The following is a 15,856-nucleotide window of genomic DNA, read 5'->3' as shown; positions in this document are numbered from 1 at the left end:
CTTTTGCAAGTTTGTTTAGGTGTTTTTTGTTTTCACGTGTTCTATGTTTTTGCCATTTTGCTTTCACTTTCCTTTTTTCTCTGATTTCGTCAAGGATACCTGTTGGAATTATTTTTGTTTGCCTGTTGTTTGGTTTGTGGCGACACTCGACAACAAATACCGCCACTCGATGCTAACTACTACCGGACGACGATAGCGCAGTGGTTAGCGCCTTAGGTTACGAACGTTCGGGACTCGGGTTCGAATCCCGGTGCCGGTGTCCTATTTTTTTTCCACGCATCTAAATTAGAAGAAAAATAGCAGTACTCCAGCAGCTACAATTATCACGGACACACATTTCAGGTTCATGAATAGTAGTTGCCCATACTGCTTCTTGTATAATTTCTGTCAATGTTACTACCTGTTCGATGTGTTCGGGTGTTTTTAGTGGAATATTGCAGTTAATTTTGTTCTCGATTAGTTCTTTGCATGTTTGCCTTTATTGCAAAGTGGCTCTCATTTGCTATAAAGTATTGGTTTGCTTGTGCATTCTATTATTATCGGTGCATGATCGGAGCTAAACTCAAGACTGGGTGTTATTTTTAATTTGTTTGTGTTTAGTCCTTTTATATCTGTTTGTTCGACCAGTCGTGGGGATACGCGATCTCGAAGAAGCGTGCCAACGGGAGTCGTACATTCCCATTACGATACGAATAATCGACGCCACGAATCGATCGATCCCTTATTTCGATTAAGATAATAAGGGTGGCTGAATGAGTATGACGCTGATGTTAACAGATTATAATATATATTTTCATCAATCCAACAACTTCAATATTTGATACAATGGTGCATATGTTGACTGCCAAACTACGACTGAGTACGGCCTGAGACTCCTTTCGTATTGGCGACTGTGATCTTCTGTCGATGTATCTTCTGTCGATTGACTGTCTTCGACTTGGCGACTGTGATGACTGATTGTTACTTCTGAGCTTGACTGTTACTGTTACTCGAACTGTTTGTGCAACAAGTCTAGAGATGTGGTGACTGTTCTGTAGTGTAGCTCAAGTCCAGAGAACAAGTCCAGAGAACAAGTCTAGAGATCAAGTCTAGAGAACAAGTCCAGAGGACAAGTCTAGAAATCAAGTCCAGAGCACAAGTGAAGTTCGTTCTCATGTTATCACGGAGGAAAGCTCGGTGTGGGTGTACCTTTTGAACTAAGCATGCGGATTCGTTATTCACATTTTTCGTTATAAAAATGAGAGTAACGATCCGCGATGCCCGTTGGTTATAGCCAACGTTAATAAACGAAGATAGGAGGAGGAAGCCTCCTACCAACGTAGCTCGTGGGTGACCTTATTCATCGGAAAAACCAACTTTTCCCGTTAGGTAAATACTCGCTTTTCCCGTTTGATAACCACCTGCTTTCTCCGTGATTTTTAAGAGCGAATAATAAACCTAAGGATTGTTCTAAGAACCAGCCATAAACCGAAAATACTTGCAGAATTAAAGATTCCGTTAAAAAGATTCTGTTTATGGTGGTTTCTTAGATTTATTAAGGGTCTGTATAACAGTGCGTGGGCCTTTGACGGTCAGACAATGAAGGACGTCGCACCTTTACGATACTGCACTATACTACATTCCTACATACATAGCTACATATAGTATTATATTTTCTTTCCTTTAATGATTTTATCAAAGATTGGATTTTGATGGAATACTAAACTGTAATAAATAAGAAAAAGAGAGAAGAGAAAGTCAGAAGTAATAATTCATTCACTGTGTATTATAATATTATTTGTGAAAAAGGAAAGAGTGGAAGAGGTAAAAAAAATAATATTAATTATAGAAAAAAGAGTTTTTTGGTGAAAAAAATTGTTTATGACATACCTCAATACAGGATGTTTCTGTTTTTTATTCTGAGCAAAGTACAAAAGTTCAGCTTAAAATCTAACATCATTGTTCATTTCATGAATGCTCGATGGAGCATCTTAACATAGCTCACAATAATTTAATTAAGGCAACTCTGTCGTAAATCTATGCATTAGTCCTCTTTAAATATATTACTATTCATCATCCGATAAATCATAAAGCCTAATTCCTGTTATATGCCGACTGGCTATAATACGTTTTCTATATGCCCGTTATTTCCACGATTACGAATAATAAGAAAAAATGCGAAAAACATTCGGAATTTTGAATGACAAACTACTCCGACTAGATAAGCAAGCGATTTTTTCAAGCAGAATGCGTTTATTTGTATTACAAATATTATGTACTATTTACAGACTCCTTCTACGTACATCTAGGGTCTTGCTAATATTTTTTCTGTAAAGAATAAATTAATATATTAGGAATAAATTGCATTAAATGACCAAATAGTGATTATGAACTTCCTATAATATGTTTGTTCCTAGAAAAAGAACAGAAAAGGAAACAAAAATCTTGTGGGCTTTTTATGGTTTTTCATTTAAGAGAAAACAGGAAAATGATGAATGCGCGATGATAATTAGACTGTATATACATAGAGAAAATAAAACATGCTTTTATTCAAATTGGGATATTTTATCTGTATTTGAAAAAATATGAATCTGCATAAATATATACAGCCTATTTCTAAATGGCAAATAGTTGTAAATATAAGAATATTGCGAATTAAGATTGCTTCTCTTAAATATTTGTTCATGTACAAACGTTTATGATAGTCTTTATTTCATATATTAGTTATGAGCTTCCCTTCAGCCAATGTTCTTCAATACAGTCAACACAAAGCATAAGATACATGTATGTGCTTATATTACACTTTAAATTATCGAAAAGATTATTTGCGTTGTGATTTATTGCTTTCAGCGAATTAGCATTTAATATATTAATAGAATAATTTATAGGAATCCAAGTTTTATGAAAGTTTCCGATATCAATTACATGATATTAACAGCTTAAGTCAATATCAACGATACGAATCAATAGTATTTCTATTATCAATTCTTATGCGATTCTGTTCAACTTTCAATGTTTCGACGTGCTATTTTCGCATCCAATACTGTATAATACTAATTTAAATTTGAAATCACACTAATAGATTTTAATAAATTATTGTCCTTTTTCTAACTTTTCTAACAAAGGAATTCTTAGTCAAGTGCAGTACGAACGGTCACTTATTGCATTAAGTCAACGTAAAAGTTCGTTTGCTCATTTATTCGGTCGTGTGGAAAGTATTATAGTATATTTACACCAGGCGAACGAATGCTCGATCATTTTCCACTCTAGAAAAATAAAAACATAAAAGTAGAAATATATAATCTGTTCGTGCTTTCATGATGTATGCGTGCAATCTTCATAAATGTTCGCACGCGTACGTCAAGAAAGCATGAACAGATACACGTTTCCACTTTTATTTCTTAATTTTATTAGAGTGGGAGAAGGGCGGGCATCTGTTCGATCGATGTAAACTCTAAACGCACTATTAGGTGTATGTTTTTTTTCAAATAACAAAAAATTAAGAATAGCAATAATTATCAGTGCCATATGATCTATGTGACAAAACGATAGCAAAGTAAAGTATATTTCTTAAGACAAATTGAAGTATGAGTACTTTCTTCCTTACTCGAAACTTCATTTACAGAAACAAATGAACTTTTGCATTAACCTATATTAATTGGTTTCTATGTTTTTAGTCATAGCTCTGAATCGTATCTGCAGGGAAATTTTCATTTAATGTAAGTTATAATAAATCAGATACATATATGAAACATACCCTTGCAGAAGTATAAGAAACAAGTATAACGATGCTATTAGCTTTAGAAAATAATTGTGCTTTTACTTCTATAGATTACATAAGTACTTCGAATTAAGACATCTCTGTGTGTTCTTTTTTGTATATTTATATAAAATAGGTAAATAATTATTAAATTATCACTTAATTTAGTTTTGTATGATTCAAATTTCTATATGAATACAATGGCAGCGAAGAGCTCTACTCAAAATTACGTATTCTTCGTGTTTCACTTTAACAAAAATTACACAGAAATTACTGAAATTATTCTTTTACTCTTACAAAATTTATAAAAACCATTATCATCATTAGAGATATTTCAAACGATACTTTGACTACAAAAACCAGTCGTCCCTTAGCGAAAATAAAATTTCGAACTCTAGCTGCACCAAATATTAACTGTATCATCATTATCGAAAATGATCACTAGACTATTAAAATCATCAAAAATAATCATTATATCGATATGCTCAAAATGGGAAAGAATCGGAACAAAAGAAATAAATATTAATCGAAATGAGAAATACTTGAATGATCAAGATTTTATCAACTTTTTAAAAATAAAGACACATTTCGATTATAAAAGCACATAATTTTTTTCTACAGCTAATCTCAATTTCAATCCTACTTTCGTTTCAATAATATAATATATAACAATGTTTTAAGAAATACTTTAGCATAAAATTGACAGAAGAAATCATAATGTTAACAATGTTGACAATGACACCTTGAACAATCACACTTGTATATTGATAAAATATTCTTTAACAATAGAAAAACGTGATTAAGTCGACAATAACTCCAAAAATTTAATGAAGTTTCGCATCTAGCAACAGAAGTACAATCGACGAACAATACGATATCACCCAATTATTGATTGTAGGTACATTCCAAAGATGCTATTAACGTTTTGCACTTACAAATGTTTTAATATCATGAGTTGAAATGTATTCAGTTCACAAAATTATTAATCACAAATTTTATATTTAAAAATACGTTCTTCCTTCTGAAAAATATGTTCTTCCTTATGTAAATTTTACAAGCACTTTAACAAGAAATCAAGTCTGCAAATAACGATAAGACTCTAGACAATCAATAATTATCTTGATCTTTTAAATAAAAGTTTCGAAGAAAATTTCATTGTATTTATCTATTTTGGAGTAATTTTCATTCCATAATTATTTCGCGTAATCATTTAGGCAATTTGAGAAAATATTACTTTTAAGACACTATAAAATATAAATGTACACTTCCTTCCGTGAGTCATAAGACACTTACAAACTTTTAACATAAGTTTTAATAAAATACGTATTTAATAAAATCTTCAGAAAAGAATATAATTTAGTCTTCATTATAGTACACGTGGTTAATAAATATCAAATTCGTTTCGTAATTACAACATTCATTTATATCTATCCTAAGTATTGTATATTAAGCTTTTCGTGAACTACGGGCAATAGTATACACACATTAATATATTGAAGAATAAATGATACTAATTAATATTTCTTAATTGACGCAAACGTAAATAAAGCAATCATACATTTTTTCTCATAAATTCTGAAATTTTTAATCATCGACTTGACAAAAAGAGATGTTAAAATACTTTTCAAACGCAAAGGGTTAACAGAAAGGAACGGTTTATATATATAGTCTGGTCCAAAATATTTCAAACTTCTAACACAAACACGTAATACGCATGTTGCGATCACAGAGCAGTTTCCAGGGTCGGAACACTAGGACTACGAGCGACGTTTTGCATTGTAGGATTCTGAGGGGACTCTGATCTCGCGCGGAACATATTCTTCGTATAAGCGTGTTGTTCCTGATTGGTCGATGTAGCAGATAAGAACTGGGCCCTAGCTAGTTGATTGCTGATTCTTCTTGACTCAAAAGCGCTTATCGCTTGCTGACACGAAGGGGTAAGTTGTGAACAATTTACAGGATACGAGATAGTCGTGAAATTGGTAGTCTTGCTTTGCGCATGTGTGTCTGAAGTAATTGAAACGGACGGTAGAGTACTCGGAAATGAAGGAACTGAAGCACTGGTCTCACGATTATTATTGTTATTCACAGTGGAATTCTTTGTGAATGCTTGTTGCGCGTTTGTTGTTTGTACATTTTTACTGGAAGACTCTGTTTCTATTATATCAGGAGCTTTCGTATCTGAAGATTCTATATTAGAGAATTTTAATCTGTCGTTACACACGATGGAATCTTCATTGCTTTCATCGCTACAGAGGTCCAATTGTCGCCTAACGTTCAGTCTTAATACGGGAGAAGTATTCTCTGGAGATGGTTTCATTGCCTTTTCCTCAGCAGCTGTGTCTTCGATTATCGTAGACGACAGTACGTCCGTTCGTGGCGTTTGGAACCTCCAGACTGAGCGGGGACTAAGGACTTTGGCCAACGAAGTCGTTTGTTGGACGTTTGATGATTGCTGCTGTTGGTTCTGCTGTCGTGATAGTTTCAACTGCTCTGCCGCCGAGACCCTTACAGGCCCGGTCTTCACGCTCTGCTGAAGGAGTAGCCTTTTGAAGTCCAGTCGCGATGTGGCGGGCGAGGATGGTTGAACGTTTTGTGTTACCTGAAATGGGATGAATAAGATGAACTGATCTTTATTGATATCACTGGCTTCCTTAGTTAAAGCATTCTATCTACTATTTCATAACATTTCAGAAAACTTGTATTGTTATTTATGCCTTCTTTGTTTCGCATCATTTCATTAAAAATATTTAATTATTAGTTCATAATAACCCATACGATTTCTACGAATTTCTACGAATTACAACTCAACATCACTTCCAAGGTAAAACATGGAGAGAATTCCAAATATTTCAACATATCTTAGAAAAAATACTAGATAGGACATTTTAACTAAAGCAACAAATTAGTTGCATAATAAGAAAGCTAAAAATAACAATACAGATATTGGAACACGTATAGTAAATTAAAAAATTTCTACTATTCGAATTTTGGTAAAAATCATACAAAGTATGAACATATGGTAATTATGACGATTATAATTAAATAGATAAAGTCAGTCAAAAAATTTTCATACATTCTATAACAAGGTTGTTGTTAAAATAAAATAAAGAAAATAAGAAAGCTAAAAATAACAATACAGATATTAGAACACGTATAGTAAATTAAAAAATTTCTACTATTCGAATTTTGGTAAAAATCATACAAAGTATGAACATATGGTAATTATGACGATTATAATTAAATAGATAAAGTCAGTCAAAAAATTTTCATACATTCTATAACAAGGTTGTTGTTAAAATAAAATTCTACTGAATTTTACCCCCAACGTAATGTATTTTATGTCAAAAAGACTATGATCAGGAGCGACGTTAAAAATAAAACAATCTTGTGACAGAATTATTTAAAATAATGAAACTATTTAAACGATTTTCTCCTTTGCAGTTGTTTTGATATTTTACCAGGATGACATATTTTATTACAACTTATTCATATGTTAGTAAATGAATATATTGCACACAAAGATACGATGTGATGATGTAATAATTATTAGGAATAAGAACGATCTCACTGATTTCAATGAAATATGTTGTCAAGATCAACATTCTGAATAACTTTTTCTCATGCATAAAACCGCCGCTCCACCTTGGTCTCCGAGATATTCACAGAAAACTTTAATTAAGTTTAAATTACGATCACACTTCATTCTCATAATAGACGGCCGCGTTTTTATGCAGCCCGACCTAAACTAAATAAGAAGAAAAATAAATGGATTATAGGTTGAACCAGAGTAGCATATATCTAGTAGCTAAGCAGTGCGCAGGTTATATGTATAGTCACAAATATAAATGTAAATGTAATAAAAGTTGTTCAAAATGTTGACCGTGACAACATATTTAAAAGTCAGTGAAACCAACGAGGTTGCTCCTATTCTCAGTAATACCGTGACTTTTTTATAGGGTGTATTGATTTAATAAAAGTGACACGTAACTTTCTAATATGTAGTTTAATTATATTGACTTAGTTTTTTGAGAGCTTAAATCGTGCGTTGTGCGTAACTTTATCTTTAGAATAAACAATTCATCTTATAAAACGTTGGGGTAAAACAATACTATTGTAACATAATGAAAAAACATCAAATATGAGAAAATAAATTTGGTAACGATACTTTTCACGTATTGTCTATATTATACATCCTTGTTATATCGCACAGATATTTTGGATTCAAAAGTAAGATTGTTGTATTTCCAAGAAATTGTTTTATAACTTGTAATCGCAATTTCAATGATCCTCAAAGTGCATCAGACTAGTTTAATATTTTAAAAAATGATTAGCAAAACTTTTTTTTATCTATGTCTGAGAAGAAATGTCGCAATATGACTCAATAAATGAGTCAATTTTAGTAAACAGGCCTTATTAACGACGAGTAATAAGATCATAGTCATCACTAAAAATTTCCATATATATATATACATATATATATATGTATAATGATATATATATATATATATATATATATATATATATATATATATATATCATTATCCAATACAAAGAATTTAGTTTTCATCGTCTTGGAATACATGAACTTCTGAAGGTAAGTAATTTGTTTCCTGAAAATTGAATATTAATCGTGTACTTATATAATGAAATTATAATGGTAAGAAATGGAGTTGATCGATTTAACTTCCAGGTAATTTAATATATATATTGTATATCAACCATATCAAACAATTTTTCATATTTCTACATACCGACGTTTTTTGTGATTCGGAACTCCAGCTATTACCACTTCCAGATATCATCTTTACCAACGAATTGGTCGATCCGTAGGGAGAGGAATTTTCGTTATCTTCCTTAATATTCAACCTTTTCTTCGATTTATGTATTGCAGCGAACAGTTCTTCGTTGGACATGGTACTCTTCGTCGGCGAAAGGATCAAGTTCGTTGGTGTACTTCGACCAGACGAACTTTGAACAGGAGTGCTTCTTCCGGAGTTGGGCATCGACAACGAGTTATTGGCGGTTTGAGCCAAACGTTCGGCAACAGTTGGCATACTACGTCCAGTCGGCGTGGACGACTTGAAACTATTGCCGTAGCCGTGCCCGATCGGAGAAATTGGATTGTACTTTAACGCATCAGCACTAGGAGACTTCGTAACGGGATCACGAACAGGCGAGGACGCAAAGAATCGATATCCAAGCGCTGTTAGCCCTAATGGTGTTGCGAATCTGGGTGAAGAAAAAGAAGATTCGAGTTTAGAATGAATTCCTTTTAGTGTTGCTTTTTGATATCTTTGAATTATTTTGTTATGAACATCGATAAGTTACACTTACTACGAACTTATTTACATTTACTACATACGTTTGGAAATTTAGGGAAATATTACTGCGTTATTTCAATCCTTTGGTGGATGATATTGTAAAAGAGCTGAGATGCGAAAGACCAGGAAAAGTTTGCATATACGTATATATCACTACATATATGTACATATGTATAGTTCGTATATATATAATATATAAAACGCACATAAAATAAAATATGTATATATGTACATATAAAATATATATATAATTAATTAAATAAATGTTTAAAAGACATCATTAAAAAGCGATTCATAAATTTAACATTTCATGAAAGTAAAATTTACTCCTGTTTCTTACAATATTGCTATATCTCACATTGTTTATATCATATTACATATTTCCCTTACAATTTAAAACAAATTTTAAACAGTACGTTTCTTATTCTTATTTACTTTCACGATATAAGTTAAAAATTATCTGCTAATTTGTAATTTCTTTTTTAGAAAATAATACAGTGAAATATTATATTAGTATTGGTCATTTCATTCAGATAGTTCATATCCTTTTTACTTCCGTATAAGTTACTTCTTTAATGAACTATATAACGTATATAACGTTATAATATGTCACACGTAATATAATGTCACATTCATTGTGTATAATGAATGAAAATATACATTTTCAAATATTCACTCTTAAAAAGATTCTATAAAAATATAGAAACTTAAAAATATTATGAAATATAAAAAATATTTTATTCTTAGGTTATAACAAAATAAACATAAAAGTTTCTATATAAAATATAGAAAATAAAAATATTCATGAAAATTGTGTTTCCTGCATTGATCATAACAATTCACTTTGAAATCTATTTATGCAGTAAATTTATTGTTTATTTATTGTACTTTCCGTACTAGTTGCCACATTTATAGTAGAATCTCGAAATTATCCGAAGTAAGCATGACACACACTGTTTAAATAATCGACCGTTTCCGATAATTATAACCGAGTAATTTTGTTTTCGTATGAGAGAAAACTGTTTATTCTGAACTATTTGGTAAGTATCGGTATTCGGCAAAAATAAAAACTTGTGAATAAAGATGTAAGAATTCGTTTCAATTCTTATTCTTGTTCAATTGTCGAATGTCAAATATAACGTGTCAAACTGAGCTAATCTCCAGTGAATTCTTCATTCCGCTAATTAAGACTCTGTTGTATTGTCACATCTATTTACCCAATTAACCGTTACCCACCTATTTCTGAAATCCACAATCTGTTGTTGCTCCTGACTTTGCATTAATCTATTCTCCATTTCGATGATCTCTGGTGTTCTTTTACTCAATTCCATCTGAGAGCCATGGCGATTAGGATCCTGTTCTACCTTCTGGCCATGCCTGGCAATCACATGCATCGTACTCAACGAACTCCGTCCAAGACCCCTCGTGATATCCGGCGTGACACTTCGAGGTGGTTCGACGTCCCTCTGTAATCTTCTCGATGGTAGCGTGTAAAATTGTCGACTAACGTCTTTTCCAGACGCATAGTATTGCTGATTTCTGGCATTTCGCATATACACGATCTGACGTTGGTCACAGTCGTGTTGCAAGTCGTTGTAATGTGATGTTTTACTCTGTTCGAAAAATTTATCGTTACTGTTGCACAGATTTCGTCGAATATCATGAGCGTAAATATTCGGAGGATGAGCTGACTGTTGGCCATAGCTGACAGTCGTCTGTTGCTTATCACACGTTTGTATCTTCTGGCATGTGGGAGGGGCCTTCAAGATCTCTTGGATTTTCTGCTTCTGAGGTTCATCGAGTTTAGGAGGTGAAATATAAGGTGGAGGTTGGACTATCCCATGAGAAGGCACCGAGTCTATTGCCAATAGTGTATTGTCTGGAACAAAATAATTAATCATTTCCTTTATTCGTGACCAATGCAATTTGAGATTTAGCTTAATTTTGTATTATCTAACGATTAATTATAAGAGTTTTGCAGATATTAACGCCTTGCTGTAGTTGAGATTAATAATTATTTAAAATATTTGAATTCGAGTAATCTAACTTCAAGCTTGTATTTTTTTTTTATCATTAAGCATTTGAAACTTCATGCGAATTTTATTTTAGTTATACATATAAGTATCTACAATAATTGTGTATAGACAAAAAGCATTGTGTATAGATGTAAGCTTTTTCGATATTATTTTACATTTTTATGCCGCAATTCTTCAAAAACTTTTCGCATGATAAGTTATTTGACTTAAAGTCAAGTTAAAATGGAGGAGATGGATGAAAAAACGCGAAATAGGAATAACATTACAGTAGAACTTCGCCTGTATAAATCTGTCGCGAAAGAAATAATCCATATAACATACACTGCGTCTCATAGATATAAAATCGTCAAAAAATTTTTAATTCTTGTGTGTCGTGATTAATGTGATAAGGAACGAAGTTTGCAATGTTTGAAGTTGTATTGAGAAACAATTTTTTTTCCTTCCTTCTCCACATTTTCTTTAAGGGATAAGTTCTATCGACTGAGACAAACAAAAGCGATTGAAATCTAATTTATATTCGTTTCATAACAGAACAAACATAACAGAATATTTTATTAATTATCTTCTAATTTTCAATAATTTTTACTATTTGACTTTCTTATATAGTTAGTTTTAATTTATAGTTATATAGTTTTAATTAGATTTTATCATGTTGTACAGAATTAAAAATTATATTTATGAGATGCAATGTATATAAATCAAGTTTCTTCACTTAGGGGCATTTGAATATAAATATCCTTACTGTACGTGTACATGTAATTAAAAATGAATACCTAAAATTACGCTGAAGGATATGTAGGAAAACGATGAAATAGGAATAACATCATAGTAAAATTGCATTTGCATGAATTTGTCGAGAGACAAGGAGTTTATATAAATGAAATTACTATAATAGGTTACTGATTCTCCTTACTATCTATGATTTTTCGTATAGTAAAAATTCATATCCAGATATCAATCGGTAAAGGTATAATTAATAAAGCATTAATTAAAATTTCGTTTAATTCATATAGACGAAGTTCTGTATGTATAAATGTATGATAAATATAATTTATACGATAAACTGCACATTATCTAAGAATTGTTTTCTTCAAGTCAAGAAATGGTTGTAAGAATTAAAATTTCATTGCAAACTGCAGAGTATGTGTAAAGTCAAGCAAAATAACACGTTTTCATAATTTAAATGACTTAGTGATTGAAATACAAATGACTTGAAGACAAAATTGTTTAATAGAGAGCAGCAGGGAAACTTGAAAGAATAGGCCAAATCAACTAAATAACAAATTTTATATTCAAGTTGTTTTTTAGGTAATTTGGCTAATTTGAATAAAACTTAAGAAGATCTTTCTTAAGCTTTAAATAGAATTAGATCGTATACGCTACTTGTTAGACATTCGCTTAATTGATACTAATTATTACACAAATTGCACGTATTATTTGTTTCTAAATTTTTGCAAAATCTTGCTGTTAATAAATATTACCGTCAGTCTCATTCACTGCAAAAAACTATTATTTTCGTAATTCATCTTCTCGATTTTCATACTAATATTATATATTCACGTCAATACAAACGATATTTAAATTTTTTAGATAATCCATGATAAGTGACTCTAAATTAAAAGATAAATTAATTCATTAATAGCATTATCGTTAGTAAGATCAAAGCAAAGCAAGCACGATACAAAGATACATTTACATATGCAAGCATTCGGCAAAATCACGAGAAAAATGTAGCTCATTGATCAATTACTCAAGTCCGATATAGAATGCAGCTTCCGTAATTTCCATGTCATCATATTTAATTTTAAAAAATGATAGAACAAGACTAGAATAACCTGTTTCAGCGGTTTTCAACTAGTGGTACGCGTCCTATGGTTATAAAAATGTTATCATCCAAAAATAGTTCTGAGAGTACTTCAAATTATTATAAGGTGTATATTTATATCACAATTATTGTAATAATTTAAAATTAAAAATAATTAAAAACCATATATATATATATATATATATATATATATATATATATATATATATATCAGTCCGAATTATTATGATTGCGTGGGTAAATATATATATATATATATATATATATATATATATATTTATATATATATATATATATTTATAATTTAATAATATATATATATATATATATATATATATTTATAATTTAATAATATATATATATATATATATATATATATATTTATAATTTAATAATATATATATATATATATTATTAAATTAGTTCAAACTTTACCCACGCAATCATAATAATTCGGACTGATTGCAATGCAAATGAAATTTCGAAATGTTTCGTATACTACACATAACACATTCATAAAAGGTCCTTGTACGTGTTCGAATAATTTACTATATTTTTTTTTTGTGGTCCTGAAATATTTTAACTTTGGTTTCGTTAGTATCCACGAAAAAGTTAAAAATTACTATTCTCTTTGATTGAATGTACTTTCGAAGGATGATAATGAACATTATATATCGGACCCGAGTTTTTCTTGATGGAGTTAAAAACAAAATGTACTCACCATAACATGAACTATAGTACTACGATATGTACGTGAGCTATTAGCAAGGTTGCCACACGCATGTGAGGTGCATTTATTTTCTCTAAAACTAATATGCATATGTACATAGACTAAGTGCACGAGTGCGAACATAGACGCGAGAGTGAATAAAAAAAGAGAGAAGGTAAACGATAGGTATCGGGACAGGTTGGAGTTGAATAATGACTACAGTCTGTCTAAAATCAATTAATTTTCAAGGCCACTGAGATATAATCCTGAACGTATACGTAAATTATATATGAATCTCGACAAACTGCTAACATATAACTTCAAAACTAATATAAAAAAAAAGTAGTAAGTTTGGTTGCAAACATTTTATTAGAAAGTTATACACAAATATCGTACTATTAGAACTGAACGATTAGAATAACTATTTTGTATCTTTTCTTTTGTTTGTCGAAATTATGAAACCGGCTATCGATTTATTTTATTATATATATGATTTATATCATATTTTGTACGATATTACCTCAAACATATAAAGAATAAAAAATTATGTAACATAAAATTGAATTCTATATTATTAACAAAATTGATTTTTACATTATTCATTAGTAGAAATTTGTCTCTTATGTACATTATGTAAACGAAAGATGCAAATTTCCAAATATAATTTTTTCAAAATTTTCAATAATGCACTACATAAAGTAGAATATTATTAATTAAAATACTATTGCTGTCCATATAATTGTCGTCACGAATTTTCAGGCACTGCTGATAATTTGACAAAAAGACGTTGTGAATAAAAGTTAATCAGCGCTCAATTAGCTGCATATTGCGATGTAAGAAATTAACAAAAAAATTGTGTTTTTCAACAAGAAGTCATGGCCACCTTGATTTTCTTAGACAACATTACGTACTTTTGATTCCATACTCCCGTAGCTGATGTTAAGACGAGTTCAACGACCTACTATACTTTGTCTTTGCAATAACCATGAATCGTGAAATGTTATCGTTAAAAATTATTTTATTTCAATCAAATTACACATTTCAAAAATGGTGAGTTTCAAACAGAGAAATGTTAATCATACGTATATCACAAAAGGGGCATAAACATCAGCGTAGTCGCAAAACATGCCAAGAAATTCGTTGTGACGGCATTGCAGCAGTAATCAGTACAAAGAAAAAAAAAACAAAAGTACTGTATAGTTCAGAATTGTGGTTAGAAAATTGTAAACCATAATTGGAATATTCATCATAATTGACCGCACTCTTACACTATACAATGTATGTTTAAATTTACGCGCTGTTTATACTCCCTTTGTAATATGCGTATGACTAACATTTTTCTTTTCGAAGCTCACCAGTTTGAAATGTACAATTTGGTCGACGTAAAATAATTTTTAACAATAAGATTTCCCTTGAGTATGACAATATTTCAAGGTTTAGATATGTTGTTTCTAGGTCGTGATATAATAGGCTGTTCACCTTGTTGAATTTAACATTAGTGTTCCGTCGCGTAACACTCTACCTAGCCGAGGCCACACACCGCGGGCAATATGGCAACCAGATGTCTTCGGATACTCGCAGCGTATCCTCCATAGTTTCAAGTACCTTCCATAAATCTAATAGATTTCCTAGAAAAGGTCCTTCAAACAAAACAAACATCTGGTTCGGAAGAATTTTTAAAGACTATTGTCTACCCCGACTGGACAAGGGAAAGTTAGTTTTTCTCACGTACGCTGCAACTTTCCTCCCACTAACCACTTTCTCTCGAGGGCGGTTAAGACCCTTCGTTTAACCAATTAACGACGAAGCCTACTCCCTCACTCTCCTAACTAAAATCGTCACGAACAAATCCGATGGTCCCGTGCGCTAGACACACCCATCCTTAGCTTTCTTCCGAGACAGCATCGTCTCCCAAGACAGTACTGATTTTACATCCTTCGAACGGTCAACATCCTTCCACCGGGTATACACACCCGTAGATCAGTCACTCACTCATCTCGTACATACGCACCAGCGTAACTATCCTCGTTATAAGTTGTTGGAATAAACGGTGAAATATAACTTACTCTACTGTGTCATATTCATTTAACCACCTCTGTTATCTTAACCGAAACAGGGGAACGACTACTTCGCGGCGTCGATTCACCGAATCGTAGCGAGAATTTACGCCTCTCGCTGACGCGTTTTCCTCGCGACCGCGTCTTTCCGCGAACGGTCGTAACT

General features: G+C 31.5%; 1 protein-coding gene across 3 annotated transcripts in view; it reads right to left on the bottom strand.

The window, feature by feature from the left end:
• Positions 1-1,876: 1,876 nt before the first annotated feature.
• The window catches only part of LOC126866303 (serine-rich adhesin for platelets), a 219,830-nt gene continuing 205,850 nt past the window's right edge, over positions 1,877-15,856 (bottom strand). For 2 of the 3 annotated variants that reach the window (XM_050619721.1, XM_050619732.1), the window contains 3 exons: positions 10,300-10,942; positions 8,494-8,971; positions 1,877-6,341 (listed from right to left, as the gene is read on the bottom strand). In XM_050619721.1, the coding sequence (XP_050475678.1) occupies positions 5,463-6,341; positions 8,494-8,971; positions 10,300-10,942 (2,000 nt within the window). In that variant the 3' untranslated portion in view covers positions 1,877-5,462. The remainder of the gene's footprint in view (positions 6,342-8,493; positions 8,972-10,299; positions 10,943-15,856) is intronic. The other variant, XM_050619730.1, reaches the window with a different exon arrangement.

The sequence above is a fragment of the Bombus huntii genome, chromosome 1, assembly GCF_024542735.1.
Source record: "Bombus huntii isolate Logan2020A chromosome 1, iyBomHunt1.1, whole genome shotgun sequence".
Classification (NCBI taxonomy): Eukaryota; Metazoa; Arthropoda; class Insecta; order Hymenoptera; family Apidae; genus Bombus; species Bombus huntii.
The sequence above is the reverse complement of the archived record's forward strand: the minus strand, read 5'-3'. Positions and strand labels throughout refer to the sequence as shown.